This window comes from Malus sylvestris, chromosome 3 (assembly GCF_916048215.2).
Source record: "Malus sylvestris chromosome 3, drMalSylv7.2, whole genome shotgun sequence".
NCBI lineage: Eukaryota > Viridiplantae > Streptophyta > Magnoliopsida > Rosales > Rosaceae > Malus > Malus sylvestris.
The window spans coordinates 7,526,209-7,540,905 of record NC_062262.1 but is presented as its reverse complement, the minus strand read 5'-3'; the positions used below and the strand labels follow the sequence as shown (position 1 = coordinate 7,540,905).

The window sequence follows — 14,697 nt, the reverse complement described above, 5'->3', positions numbered from 1 at the left end:
AAGAGACAGTTTCTAATAGTTCCGCTTCCTATATGGTCACATGAATTTGCTTTTGAAAGCTTTGGATACCATCTCTAGAAATTTCTCGGCCACTAAACTAAAACAGAAGATTTTTTTTTTTTAACACAAGCTATTATACATTAAAGATGAGATAAGATTTTTGAATCCGAAACATGGTGAGTTGAAGAAAAAAAATTACCCTAACTTTTAGAGCATTCCACCCCATAAAAAGAAAAAAATAAAATTAAAAGATACTTGTCATATTCCATGAGCCACAACTCAAAGAGTAATATTAGGTAAATTAACCTTTTTAAACTTTATTTACAACCATGTGTTGTGTCATAAATAAAAAATAAACACGGTAATTTAACCTTAAACAATAATTTAATCATCAATAAATACATTATATAATTTACAAAAATATAATTCAAATAAACGAGTCGTTTACGTTTTGAGCTTTGATTCCAAATAAAAGACCCTGAAGTTTAAACCTATAAAAACTCGGAGCGCACCCATCTCACATAAATCACTCTCTGCTGTGACCCAGCTAGCAAGAAAGAAACCCAGCACTTCCTATCCATCATCCATTACGATCTCAAAGGTGCCAATCAAAATTCACACTTTCTGTTTTAACACCATTAACAATTCAGCAACTTTTGTTTCTAATTTCTTCTGGGTATTCTTTTTTCAATCATTTTGCTTGAAATCAAATAGTGGGTATCTTCTTCTTCTTCTTCTTCTTCTTCTTCTTCTCCTTGTTCCCTTTTTCTGTGAACAGAAATGGGTATCTTTGTTTATAACTGTATATCTGAAATCTGTCTGTTTTGTGGGTATTCTGAATTTTTTTTATTCGAATTGAGAATTGGGTTCTTTTCTCACTGTTTTTGCTTATTTGGCAGGATATCAGTAATATTTTGGCCAGTGGCAGCTTGTTGGACCCAGTGAATATGGTAAGTTGAATGACCCATTGTTCTGTTCCTTATAGTTTGTGCTTTCTTAAATTGGAATATGAGAATAAAGTTGTTGACTTGATTGTGATGGTAGTTTGGTTTCTATTTCTGTTGATTATAGCAACCTTGAATAGTGATGTTGATGCATGTTTGTAGGATGAAGGAGGTTTTAGATTTGACCAAAAGTAGGAGTTTTTAGATTTGAACGGTTTCGGGTCTCAGTTGATGAGCTTAGATGCTTCTGTTTCACATTTTATCCATGATCTAAATGTTTGGAGTTACTTTGACTGAAGAATTTTGTTAAATGATCTGATTATTTTTATGTAACAGGCTTATGAAGACTTTCGTACTTCAGCGTTTGAGCAAAGTTACCGTTGTTACCCTGTATCGTTTATTGAGAAGGTTTGAATTCTGAAACCCGAAGGTTAAATTTCACTAATGAAGTGTGCTCCATAAATGAGGGCAACACTCTGAAATCTATCATTGGGACCTATGCTGGAGTGGGAATACATCTTCCAGTATTTGAGTTTTGTGATTAGTCAGAGTGATTTATTAGTCATAATTGAATTTATTCGTTCAGCTTCCTAACTGTTTGTACTGATTCCTCTTTAATCTCGGTCTTTGCAGCCACATCTGGAGAAGGGTGATAAAAGTATGTTTATCTGCTTGACTAGTTTGTTTATACGATCCGTGCGATCCTTTCTTTTCGATAGAACATGGTAGTACTGAATGCTTGTCTAATTTTACTTTTTTTTATATTTGCCCCTCCAGTTATAATGCCTCCCTCAGCTCTTGACCGCCTCGGTAATTGATCATTCTGTCTCTTATTTGTCCTGCTGTTGCGAATTGAATTTCAATTTATCTAACCCTGTCTTGATATATGATGATGTCAACTAAATGAGAACTTGTCTTTTCCAGCATCTTTGCAGATTGACTACCCTATGTTGTTTGAACTTAACAATCCTACTGTTGGACGAGTTACTCATTGTGGGGTTTTGGAATTTGTTGCTGATGAGGGTCTAATATATTTACCATACTGGGTACACATCTTTCCCTCGCAAGTTGTAGCAGCAACATTCCAGATACGGTCATGCTTCTAACTCATTTATATTTTTTTGTTCCTTTGTAGATGATGCAGAACATGCTCCTTCAAGAGGGAGACATATGTCAAGTAAAAAACAAAAGCCTAGTAAAGGGAACATATGTGAAGTTGCAGCCTCACACTACGGACTTCCTTGATATCTCAAACCCCAAAGCCATGTTAGTTAATCACTTTGATATTTCCATTTGGGTAGTTGGATTGCAGTTTGAGATGACTGTAAAATTATTTTTAATCCTAACTTCTCTTGCTGTCGCAGTTTGGAAACTACATTGAGGAGCTACTCTTGCTTAACCACTGGTGATACTATCATGGTTCCTTATAACAATAAGCAGTATTACATTGACATAGTTGAAACAAAACCCTCCCCTGCAATCAGTATAATTGAGACGGACTGTGAGGTTGATTTCGCCCCTCCTCTTGATTGTGTGGAACCCGTAAAACCTGCACCACCTACTTTGTCTAAGAAGAGACCACAAGAAGGTGCTTATGATTTTTTTTTTTTTTATATAAATAATTTGATAAATGGATTGAAGTTCTAATCATTGGCCTTGAATGCATATTAGTCTTCTGCTTACAAGACTGTAGAATTCCTTTCTATCAACTGACGTGGATTTTCTGTTTTTAATGGGTATCTTTCAGCTGAAGAGGTACAACCTGAAAAGATACCAAAATTCAATCCCTTCACTGGTTCAGCAAGACGACTGGATGGAAAACCGATGACAAAATCAGTTGCACCAGTTTCCGCTCCCATACTGAAGCAGCACCAACAGGAGAGTGAAAATGGAACCAAGGATTCTAAGTCATCAACTTGTGCCGCACGTAAATCTGGAAAGCTTGTGTTCGGTTCAAATGGCGACCAACCCACGAAAGAAACCCCAAAAGTACGTCCCTCATTGTTTGTGATTTAAACGAAATAAGAACGACACCATGCTTATCTGTTCTATCTGTACTTGTAATCCCAGGTTGCCCCAAAGAACGGCAAGCCAGAGCCATCTAAGAAGGCAGAAGATACACCTCAGAAGGCAGAAGAGCCAAAGTTCCAAGCATTCACGGGGAAGAAGTATTCGCTGAAAGGGTGAACTTAAGGGCGTATCTGCATCGAAAACAAGGAAAGAAAAGAAGGCATTTCTTCTATCAATTCTTTTTTGAGAGATGAAACATTCAAGTTGTTTTGGCAATGGAAGGTCCAACCCCAGAAAGCGCCCTGCACTTGAATGATGTTTTTCTGTCATATGTAAAAAGGCACATGAACCAAAGGTTGGTATAAAGTGGCAACTTCCATGTCGTACAGATCAAATGGAACTATGTTCATATATTTATAATTCAAAATATTTCTTGAATTTTGTTGATTGTTGTTAGGAGGTCGCACTTGGTGCGATGGCAAGTGCCTTCGCCCATGAGCGGTAGGTCTCGGGTTCGAGACTTGGGAGCAGCCTCTCCATAAATGGGGGTAAGGCTAGCCGACATTCACCTCTCCCAGACCCTGCGTAAAGCGGGAGCCTTGTGCACTGGGTACGACCTTTTTTGTTGATTGTTGTTAGGCCATTGTGCCTTGCTGCTCTTCGTTCTTCGGAAATCGTTACCTAGAGTAAATTATGCAACCTACCTCGGTCCTTAGGGTTCGGTAGATTACAGTGTTGATATCTGAAGTGCTTCTTCAGGAAGGCGTCCAAGTGAAAAGCACCCATAGAAAGCAGTAGGAGAACTAAATGGTGAACCTGTGGCAATAACATACAGGTCTTTTACTGTACTAACACAAGTATTCAACTCCACGGTTGCGTTATGATTTTCAATATTATTTTTCCAGTATATGTTTTATTTAATATCGTTCATGAAATTTGAACTCAAAATCTCTTTCAATCGGTTATACACCACCGTCGCTTTTCTCATTGTATGACATTGACGTTTGGTCCTTCATTTTGTTGATTTCATCGTGATGGATACCAACCATATTTCTGTCCCAAATCTCAAATGATGTCATTTGCTTGCTGCTTCTTCGTTTTCTCTTTTGGAAACCCCAACCAACAAATTCGATCGCAATTGGATTCTGGAATTGAAGGAATGGAGATTTATTTTTAAATTTATTTTAGATTAGTTTTATATTTAAATTGATTTTATTTATTGATTAAACTTTTTTTTATTTGTTTTTTATTCGCGTAGTGCAAAGTTGGCGTCCACATCAACAAAAATATGGCATTTGTCATGTCATCATGTAATGGTCAATTTGACGAATTGACTAACGAAGGTCTGACATTGCAACGAATCCGCAAGTTGTATGACATTGCAATGTTTAAAAGATGATATATGAGTTTGTTATGTGATCCAAAGTTGAGATGATAAAATGTAATTTCTCATGAAATTAATTAATGGCAATATTATTAAGGTGATTAATGTGCATTTTAATGACACGACACCACGTGATTATGTGACCACGACATTGATTAATTTCTCATAATTAAGGTGGGGTAGTTGACATGATTCCCCCACCTAGGTCATTTTTCACGAATGAACGGTTAAGATTTAACCAAATTTTATTCATTTAAATCTCATCCGTTCTTTATTGCTTTTTTATGCTCAGGAGATCAGCCAAGTTCGTAGTAACTAGTTGCTTAATTTGAATAATCCTTACGTTTAATTAAAAAGGGGGAGGTGCAGAGATTTAAACTCAAAATTGTTGTAATATTAAGAAAAAAAAATTGGCAAATGTTATTGGCACTCCAAAAATCTTATTCTACACTCCTCACAAATGTATTTTTCTTTCTTAATATAGAAAGTTTGGAATGTAAAATGAGATTTTTTTAGTACTAATAACAATTCCCAAAAAATAAATCAATATTTGCAAGGATAAAGATGCTTGGAAAATTCTCAAAAGTGACATGAAGTTTATTATATGTATTCAAAATTCACATTTCCATGCATTTTTTTTGTCGAAATTCCATGTATAATATCATCAACTTTCCTATGAGAAGAGCTTAGCTAGTTTGGAGGAGTTCCTTCTCAAAATACTTATTGACCTATTCACATAATTTTGTGCTTATAATCGGAACTGTTTATATTATAAATTATTATGTAAAGATCATCACTGCAAAAAATCAATTAAAACAAAGATCAGTTAGTCAATCAATTGTAGCAAACAAATAGATATTTTGTAATGCTTTTTACTAAATTCGTAGTTAAATGTATTGAAATAGGGTTTTTTGGAACATATTAATAAACTAGACCCATATTTCGAGAAGAAACTTGGAAAAAAGAAAGGAAGTGACTTAGACAAATCTTTTTTGTCAATAACCTCGTACCAATCAATCGAATATTCGTTAATACGTAAGAGAAGAACAAAAGTCGTACAGATTCACAAAAAACCATTGGTAGGAACTCAAAAAGAGATATTGAAGTTGTCAACTATAACCCCAAAAGAACCAGATTCTGTAAACAGCACAGAGGATGAATACAAGGAATATCTTATCGAGTTAATCGTATTTGCCTTGGTAATACGTTTCATTTGTTTTTATACAGTGTGATGACTAAACAATTTTAGTTTTAATTAATTTTTTGTAGAGATGATCTTTGCAAAATGACTTATAATATAAATGGTTTTGATCATGAAAATAAAAATTCTGTGAATAACCCACGAAGTATTTTGAACCTTTGCGAAGCAAGTCTTTCTCTTTTCATATACGAGAAAACTCTATATACGTACAAAGAAATCTAAGACACTGCTTAAGCTATTTTATCACATAAATTTCAAGTAATGTCTTATGCAGGATACAGAATTTACGTAGTTTACTAGCTAGTTGAACTAGAACATGCAGCTGAAAGCGTGGAAGCATGGAACACTAGTAATAGTTATCAAAACCGGCGGGTGGAACCTCTCCGGGCCACGGCCACGGCCACTCAATGTAGGGATTTTCGTCGAGCGTCGATAATGTCTGGTATGCGAATAGAGCTGATGGCACGAAGGAGAAACATGAGTCCAGACCAAAAATAAAGGAAAGACAGGTGGTGATCATGGCTGCCACTGCCATGGATGATGATGTCTCTGAAGCTTCTTAAGCTGGCTAGTTAAGATCATCGTTGTTGTAATTTTACAAGTAACAATTGTCGATCGAGTTAATTTGATCGACTTAAACTTTGGATGGTCCTAAATTACAACTCGAACAAGTGCTTAAATAGTACTAAAGCATAAAAGTATCTTAACTAACTAGGAAAACATAAATTTAGTTGCGATAATATTAACCTTAATTAATTAGGAAACTTTATGTACGAAGGTTTAAGCTGAGAGATGGCAAGAAACAAAAAAGGAAAGAAAGCGGCATACATTTGACAATAACAATTGTGCCCGCCCATTGGGTGCACCTCTTTGTTCACCCATTTGTAAAGTTTATTTTCGAAACCGTTCATTCTCTTAGTTATCATTTCTTAGGTTAGAATTTCGTGGATGACAAATTTGATACCAAATTAAGTTACTCATTGTGTGGTTTAACCGAACTCTCTATCCCTCAAGTGTAAAAATATTGATATACTAAAAAAAAGTTAGCACTCGTGTTTTCTTCTGCATCGATCAGGAAATTACTTAATCCTTGTATTCAATTAAAGGGAAAGAGATGCATCGATCAATTTTCTGTTCGTTTTCTTATGGTAAAAACTCTTGTATAATAAACACCTTTTACTCAAAGAGTCAATTAACCTGAATTATTGTCAAAATTGTGATCAATATAAACATGGTAAATATAATCTTATTATAATATAAAGAAGGGTCTTTCCAGCATGCATTAGACAAAACAATGCTAAGTAGTGCTATATCAAGCTTACCACATCTAAGACACTTCTACAATTTTAAGGTAAAAATTACATGAAAATATCGACAACTCATCAGCCGTTTGGTGTTTCCGGCGCTCCACTACAAGCTATTTCCTTCTCTATGCTTGATATGGTAGAACGTAAAGAAGCTGTGTGTTGGTAATCAACCGTTCAGATGACTTACAGGTAGGCTAAGCTACTACCAGTTGCTCAATTGCAATCTCTCGTGAATTCCGGACATTTTCAGACTCCTCAGTGCTGGTTTCCCACAGTTCTGGCAGTGCTTCCTTCATATTATGGATGCTCTCAAGTGCATGGTCCACGCCTTTAGTTCGGTGAGAGGTGCCAACCTACAACCATTTTGATAAACGATATTTTGTGAGGATGATATTCCAAGATCATTTTTCAAAAACTGCAATATTACAATTGCTCAAATTTTGTATTTGTAGCTTACCAATACCATGTGGAGGCCACACTGCTTTGCAGTTTGTAAATTCCGAATGCTATCGTCGAAGAATAACTGGAAAGGAAACCGAAATCATAAAATCAATACAGTGCGGAAAACAAGTAAAAGTAGACATTTAGAAAACTACTCACATAAAGCTAGAATAAATGGCGATAAGAAACAGAATTACCCCACATTATGTTAAAGTGTAACCTGCCAACTTATGAGACTTATGGATCAGTCAATTTCCCTTAGTAAATAGGTAAAAGATCTTACCGTTCTTTGAGGGTCGATGTTTGCTATCTTAAAAGCTTCTTCATATGCCTGTTCAAATGGTTTGGAGACAACTGGGGTCTTTGGAATTACCGCACCAGTATTTGGTTGTTCAATGTGTTCAGCTACACCTGCACCAACAGAATCATCAGCATTGTTGGTGTGGGATTCAGTGTCTCAAAGCATATAACCGACTCAAAGCAGTCCTCAATTCCAAGCCTCTTGAGCACAGTAGCCGCATGTGCCTTATCCGAATTCGTGAAAATCTACACAGAATAACCAACATAACATGAGAAGCAAGCATTAATGTAATGAAATTTCCCTTTTCTTTTTCCTCAAAGACAACATCTGAGTGCATTTCTGGATTAATAAAACTTACAACTTTCCGGACAGGCAGACTAAGTAAAAGACCCCTCAGAACAGGATCAGGATGAAGCAACTCATATGGTAACCTCCCATGAACAAAACTACAAAAGTAATTTTTTCAAAAAATTAAGATCACACGGGTGTCGTAAATGACAAGAGCACAAAGTAAGGTGAGGCATTTGGTACCTATGAAAGTCATCACAATCGAAGTTATAGCCCTTAGCCTGGAAATCAGGAATAAAAAACAAAAACCATGTTCAATTGTCATTCTGATCTGCCTTAATTAAAATACTTTCAGAAGCTATAAATAAAGGTTGAAGGGATCGCAATGACCATACCTTAAGACCAGCCATTGTTGTTCCATAATCCTTGTACTAAAACAATGAACATTTCACAGCAAAGTTTTAAAATCCAGAATCATAAAGCCCAACTCGCCTTTAATATTCGTAGTGATTTGCACTGAAATTCCAGAACTCAGAGGGTAAAGGGTGTCATCTAGATCTGGAAATCAAAGTAACTAGTTCTTATATCCGCCTTCGAAAACCATAAATTTCAAATAAAAAAACCTGTGTTAAAAAAATTAAAAAAAAATAACTTACCAAACATAAGGCACTCATATTGGTGATACTGAACCTGATTTTCCATCTTTACCTACAAGGCTTCAAAGAAGACGAATCGAAAAAATCATTAAGCATATAAACAATTACATAACAACAAAACATCAAAAGCAAAGGCAGTTTCCATTTACCAATAACACAATTACAGTAAAGCAGATGACTGAAATCCCAGAAAGTCTAGACATTTAAGTAAGATTTCAATGGTAAAAACAACCCCAAAATTTGATTTCTCCAACATTAACCATTCTAAATTTCTAAGTGAGAAAACAATGCTTCATCACAATCAAAATAGAAAACCCAATATTTGGTTTCTCCTACATTAACCATTAATTGCAAATACGAATAAAAAAAAACATCCAATGCAAGAAAACCCCAACAAAGTAGGAATAGACTAGAGAAATGAGCGTTTCTTGATCCGAATAACCGACGTTGCAGAGCCAGAGAGAGAGGGAGAGAGAGAGAGAGAGAGAGAGAGAGAGAGGACTTTAAGTAGGGTAAAGTGAAAGAATAGAAGAAGACGCGGAAGTGTGGAAGTGTGTTTAAATAGGCACACAACCGTTTTTTAAATATTAATTCAATTTATTCAACCAAAGCCAGTAAAAGATCTGACCTCATTACGTGGCCCTATTGGAGCCTGACACGTACATATGTTACCTGAGCGTCTCCCAGAAATCGCGTTTAACTGGACAAGTGTCGCATATCACCATGGAAGTTTTAGTTTGTTTTATTTTTTATATTTTTGTTATCATGCGTCTTTTTTATCGTTGCATGTTAGCCACGTCCCATAAAAAAACGAGAAATATGAGAAAAATAAAATAAGTAGTTCAATTTTAGGTTTTTTGGGCAGCAAGGAAACCACTTTTTTTAGTTTTTTTTTTTTTCCTTAAAAACCTGCTTCACTGATAAATATAAAATATCTTACGTGTTTTTAAAGAATGCCCTTCAGACATTATTTTTTAAAAGCAACTTCATTGTTTTTAAAGTTGTAGGTTACTATAAAAAACGGAGTTCAGTTTTTAGTGAATAGTTTTAGTTCTTGTAACACCCTCATTAATATTAAAAAAAATTTGCTTACATTTTTTCTCTTGAAGAATAAAGTGATTGCTACCGCTTACCACTTCAACCACTAATTTTTCATCACCATCGTCATTACTACTGATACCGTTGCCATCAACATCACAATCGTCGTCACCTCCCCCACCATTTTCGTCGCCACTGCCACAATCGTCGTCAATACCACCACCATCATCGTCGCCACCCACTATCACAACCACAAACTACCACCACTATCACCGCAACCACAACTATTGTCATTACTAAAACCATCGTTATCGTCACTGTCGCCAAAATCATCACTAATGCCACCGCCTCTACCACAATTTTAACTTCTGCACCCTAACCACCACACCCCACTATTGACACCACCACCTTACCCTTACAATTGATCATCACCGCCAACCTGCCATTGGTACAACCATTACCATCACCACCATCATCGTCCCCACCATCTATGACTACATGCCACTAGCCTTACACCACTGCCGTCATCACAAACCACTACCAAGAACGCTGCAATCGCCACCACTACCTTTGCCACCACTACTGCCTCTACAACACAACCACCACACCTTATTATTAGCACCACCACCACACCCCTATGGCAGCTACCATCACCGCCACTATCCCCACCACTATTGTCATTACCACCACCCCACTCCCATGTACATTTTTGTCATTACATACAAGTATATAATTTTAACATTAAAACTTATCAAATGTTTTGACACTGCTTTTCATATTCACAACATTTTAAAAAATACAGTTTATCAAACACTTAGCTGCTTTATTTTACAGCTGATTATTTTTAAAACACAACAAAATCATTTTTTTTAACATAGCAATGCTAAACTGTCCTAAGAAGTATTTGGCACTTTTTTTTATGGAAGAATCGTGACTCAAATAATCTTTTCTTGTTAGGCACAACAGACAACACCTTGTGTAACTTAAATATCCTCCAAACATAGAAGGCTTTTTTCAGTAGAGATTACAACATAAAACCTTACGAAATTAAAAAAAAAAAAAATCCTCCAACAATAGAAAGATTTTCTTCCAAGGATTCTTACCACGTTAGGATTTAACCTCTACGAGAGAGTATTCCATCAACTTTTACGCTATGTTTGGATGAGGGAAATAAACTTGGAATTTGGATAAAAGTCAAAATTTGTAAATTGACATGCACGAATTCTCTTGTTTGAATTCATAAACATAGAAATTTAGAATTTCCACGTGGAAAAAAACTTGGAATTTGGGACCTCCAATTCGTAAGTTTAAATTCTATATACATAGGTGTCATTTCCCAATTTCTATGATTGAGAGCTTAAAAATAACAAATTTCGTATTCAATTCCATTGTTCTTTTAGGCTAACCAAACAAGAAAATTCACAAATTCTAAAAAATAAAATCCCGTCAATTCAATTTTCGTCATTTTAAAATTCTTTGGTAATCTTAAATTTCTTCATCCAAACATAGTGTTATAGATATAACATGACGATCTTATTGCGCATGTTGTTTATGCTTATACGGAATATTCACTTCTTATTCATTTTACGTTTTTGTGAAACCATTTTGATTTTGTGTATATCATCGTCAGTCTTTCACGTAGTGAAGGTCAGCTTTATACACAAATTTTATATATTAAGGATACTGCTAGGTAAACAAAATTTGCAGATTAAATTTGCAAACAATCACCAATAAGAAATAAGTATGTTAATCAACACATAAGTAATAATCCAATCATCAATTTCATATCATTTAGCTTACAAAATTTAGTTTACATATTTAGTTTTCCTAGCATTACCCACATATTAATTGATGGAGTAATGGTAGGGAGTTTAAATTTGTAGACAACTAAATAATGTGTCACCAATAGAAAATGAGCACGTTTATCAACACTTAAGTAATAATCCAATTATCAACATTCATATCCTTTAGTTTACAAAATTTTGTTTACAAATTTAGTCTTCCCAACATTAGCAAATGGCTTAAATATAATATCATGATGGATGCTTGTTTAATTGTGTTTTAAGTTTCTTATTAACTTTGACACACAAATAAAAAAAAAGGGTGTCTTCATTTAAATATGGTAATATGGCATTAGTATATTTACAGCAACAACAACAAAGTCTTATCCCATTAAGTGGGGCCGGTTGTATAAATTCTAGAACTCAATGTACTCAATATTAGGCGAAGTTTCCGTTAACTCCAAGTACTCCATATTTTTTTTTAGAGTCTCATTCTAAGTCTTCTTAGGGTTTTCCTCTACCCATTTTGGCCTGAGTCTCTGTCTCACAATCGCATCTTCTAATTAGAGTATCTGTAGGTATTCGGTCAACATGTCCAAACCACCTTAGTATTATTAGCATATATATTATAATATAGGTAAAATTCTTTGAATACACAACATTGACACAATCGCAAATACATGTGAGCCTTACCATTGCACGTGAGTCTTACCTTATAGTAGACTCTGTCAATTTTGTGTGTTTCAAATAATTTCACCCTTACAATATACCCAAAGTTTAATTGTTAGAAATAAAGGGGACCAAAGGATCGATTATAAACAAATTCACATCAATTGTTATCCAGGTTTTTTTTAGATTTATTTGGGTAGGTTTATGTATTATTATTCAGTGGCTATGGTATTTATTTTGGTAGCTGTATGTAATGTGGTTGCAAAAATCAGAAAGCAAAGGAAAAAATTTACAGAAAGAAGCTTGCTTTTTATCATTGATAATTTGATCATACAATTATTAGGATAAACATAATAGTATACAGCCAAGTGCTAGCCTCCATGCTTTTACATTTGCTCAAAGGAGCTTTGAAATTGAAGGTAAAAAGCTAAGCCTCGGCAGTCACTGATTTCTCCATTGCCAGCTTCCCTGACAAAGTTCTAGCCGTGTCTGTATTTTTATTGTCGATTTCCCAAAGTTCTGGAAGTGCTTCTCTGATATTGTGGATGCTCTCTATTGCATAATCCACACCCTTTGTTCTGTTGGAGCTGCCCACCTATACATACAAAAATATATATATATATATATATATATATAGGGTTTAGGAATGTTTTATATTAATTAGCAATTAAGATGAACTGAAAAATCTTATTTTGTGTTTACAACTTACCAATACAGTATGGAGACCCATGTTCTTTCCAGTTTGTATGTTCCTCAGGCTATCATCAAAGAATATCTGCAAAATTAATTAAAAAATTTCCTTGTTAGAAGGCTTTACTCGAGACGCTTGTGTTCGAAGCACTTTGTTTAGAAGCACAACAAGAATTTTATCACAACTCACTAAAAAAGCTTCGGATTGTCTAGTAGCACTTTGGGCACTTTAAATTAAAAGCACTACCAAACAGACTCTACGTTAGTTTCTTACAGTTCTTTGAGGGTTAATGTTGGCTTTTTTAAAGGCTTGTTCATATGCATTTGCAAATGGTTTGCAAACAATAGGAGTCGCTGGAAGCTCTGATATTCCAGCATCAAATAAACAAGAACGATCAAAAACACTTGTGCTGCATCCTTCATCATCTTTAGTGGGATTCAGAGTCTCAAAGCTAATAACTCCTTCAAAGCAGTCATCCAATCCAAGCTTGCTTAGGGTTTTTGCCACGTGGACGTTATTTCCGTTTGAGAAAATCTGTTTAATGCATAAAACAAAAAAAAACATAATCAGAGAAATATTACATATAAAAGCTAATTAGTAATTCATTACAATCAATTTCTTATTTAAAGGTGACTTGTATGTAGCTTACAAGTTTCCTGTATGGCAGGCTCAGCAATAGAGTCCTTAGGACAGGGTCAGGTCTTAGATTCTCATAGGGCAATCTTCCATGAACAAAACTGTAATATTTGGGAATTTGTGAGATTATTGCATCATATAATAATGATGGAAAATAAAAACAGGTAATGAAAAATTTTGGTACGAAGACACTGGGCAAAAGAGGTAGAGAAAGATCTAAGAAGACTTTGAAAGACATTTTAAGAAAAGATATGGAGTACGCTAACGGAAGACTTGATGCAAAACCGATCATCATGACGTTGTAGGATTCATACAGACGACCCACTTAGTGAGATATGACTTGGTTTGTTGTAATGAAAAAATTTGATACCTATGATAGTCCTCGTTGTCAAAATTATAACCAATGGCCTTGAGACCAGCTATTGATGTTCCATAATTCTTGTACAATACTTGATTCACCTCAGTGACTCTTTTTTCCTCGATGCCTAATTTTTGAACCATGAATTCTGAAAAAAGATAATTAAGAATAATCAGATAAATATTCAATTTCACTAAATAACTGATGAAATTAACTGATGAAAAGTGCGTGTTTGGATGGAGGCATTGATGGATTATGCTGTACCTTCAATATTCTTGGTGCATTGATCAGACAATCCAGAACTCAAGGGATAAAGGGTATCATCAAGGTCTGCGACAAAACAGATTTTTTGTTGTTGTTTTTTTTTCCTGTTCGAGCCATATTACAATCTAATTTATACTACGAGGGGAATTCAAACACGAGTGCACAGGGGGACACCACACTGCTAATCAACTTGGCTACATCCAAGTTAACAAGCTATTAGATCAGGTAACTTAAGGGGCATGATATATGAGATTAAAAAGGGAAAACACTAACCAAAGAGAAGGCACTCATATTTTGGCATCTGGTCCGCCTCCTGAAACTGGTTTTGGAATTCCATTTTAGCACTAAAGTCAAAGCTTCAAAAGAAAGCGAGAAATTACCTCAGAGAGAGAGAGAGAAGGTGCAGATGAGAGGTTTGAGTTGAGAAAATATTGAAGAGGTAGAAGCATATTTATGGTGAAATCCACAGGAATGTCACAGCATGCCACCTTCTTAGACACTCAACGTCCAGAAAGTAGAAACATATATGCTAAATATCTCCACTATATATATGGATAGATGCCACTGGCCACCACACACATTCAAAAGTTAACAGCTAAAAGAAGGAAAAGCGTTTGAACAAAGAAAAAGAAGGGAAAGCGTTTCTCCGTGTATATATATCAACGGTGAAAGCGAGAGAAGCATCGTATCGGAGCCTCAACAATCAGCATATAGAATAAAATAGCGTG

General features: G+C 35.2%; 2 protein-coding genes, 1 long non-coding RNA gene and 1 pseudogene across 5 annotated transcripts; 1 reads left to right on the top strand and 3 right to left on the bottom strand.

The window, feature by feature from the left end:
- The first annotated feature begins 450 nt into the window (after positions 1-450).
- On the top strand, positions 451-3,392 carry LOC126616851 (uncharacterized). Of its 2 annotated transcripts, none has more exons than XM_050284979.1 (10): positions 451-601; positions 900-950; positions 1,281-1,352; positions 1,578-1,602; positions 1,722-1,754; positions 1,869-1,990; positions 2,080-2,210; positions 2,309-2,532; positions 2,692-2,933; positions 3,015-3,392. In XM_050284979.1, exons 2-10 carry the CDS (start codon positions 948-950, stop codon positions 3,129-3,131), a joined length of 969 nt encoding a protein of 322 aa, XP_050140936.1. In that variant the 5' UTR covers positions 451-601; positions 900-947; the 3' UTR covers positions 3,132-3,392. The 2 variants fall into 2 exon arrangements, with proteins under 2 accessions (XP_050140936.1, XP_050140938.1); XM_050284981.1 differs by having other exon boundaries at positions 516-713.
- LOC126616852 (uncharacterized) lies at positions 3,273-3,660 on the bottom strand. Its single transcript, XR_007621279.1, has 2 exons — positions 3,569-3,660; positions 3,273-3,386 (listed from the first exon to the last, which is right to left on the bottom strand). It is a non-coding gene; the product is annotated as an uncharacterized LOC126616852 (long non-coding RNA).
- Positions 3,661-6,765: 3,105 nt separating this feature from the next.
- On the bottom strand, positions 6,766-9,063 carry LOC126616850 (uncharacterized; annotated as a pseudogene).
- Positions 9,064-12,308: 3,245 nt separating this feature from the next.
- LOC126616849 (uncharacterized) lies at positions 12,309-14,418 on the bottom strand. 2 transcript variants are annotated; one of them, XM_050284977.1, is made up of 7 exons: positions 14,243-14,418; positions 13,970-14,035; positions 13,718-13,853; positions 13,361-13,448; positions 12,985-13,245; positions 12,730-12,795; positions 12,309-12,615 (listed from the first exon to the last, which is right to left on the bottom strand). In XM_050284977.1, exons 1-7 carry the CDS (start codon positions 14,304-14,306, stop codon positions 12,448-12,450), a joined length of 849 nt encoding a protein of 282 aa, XP_050140934.1. In that variant the 5' UTR covers positions 14,307-14,418; the 3' UTR covers positions 12,309-12,447. The 2 variants fall into 2 exon arrangements, with proteins under 2 accessions (XP_050140934.1, XP_050140935.1); XM_050284978.1 differs by having other exon boundaries at positions 13,970-14,163; positions 14,243-14,395.
- Positions 14,419-14,697: the final 279 nt, after the last annotated feature.

Excerpts from the sequence above, each read along its gene's own strand:
- LOC126616849 (XM_050284977.1), bottom strand. The coding sequence starts at position 14,306 with ATGGAATTCCAAAACCAGTTTCAGGAGGCGGACCAGATGCCAAAATAT. Across the intron at positions 13,449-13,717 it reads GACAACGAGGACTATCATAG|TTTTGTTCATGGAAGATTGC; the intron begins GTATCAAATTTT and ends CAAATATTACAG. Across the intron at positions 12,796-12,984 it reads ACATTAACCCTCAAAGAACT|ATATTCTTTGATGATAGCCT; the intron begins GTAAGAAACTAA and ends TTAATTTTGCAG.
- LOC126616851 (XM_050284979.1), top strand. Across the intron at positions 1,603-1,721 it reads TCTGGAGAAGGGTGATAAAA|TTATAATGCCTCCCTCAGCT; the intron begins GTATGTTTATCT and ends TTGCCCCTCCAG. Across the intron at positions 2,533-2,691 it reads TAAGAAGAGACCACAAGAAG|CTGAAGAGGTACAACCTGAA; the intron begins GTGCTTATGATT and ends GGTATCTTTCAG.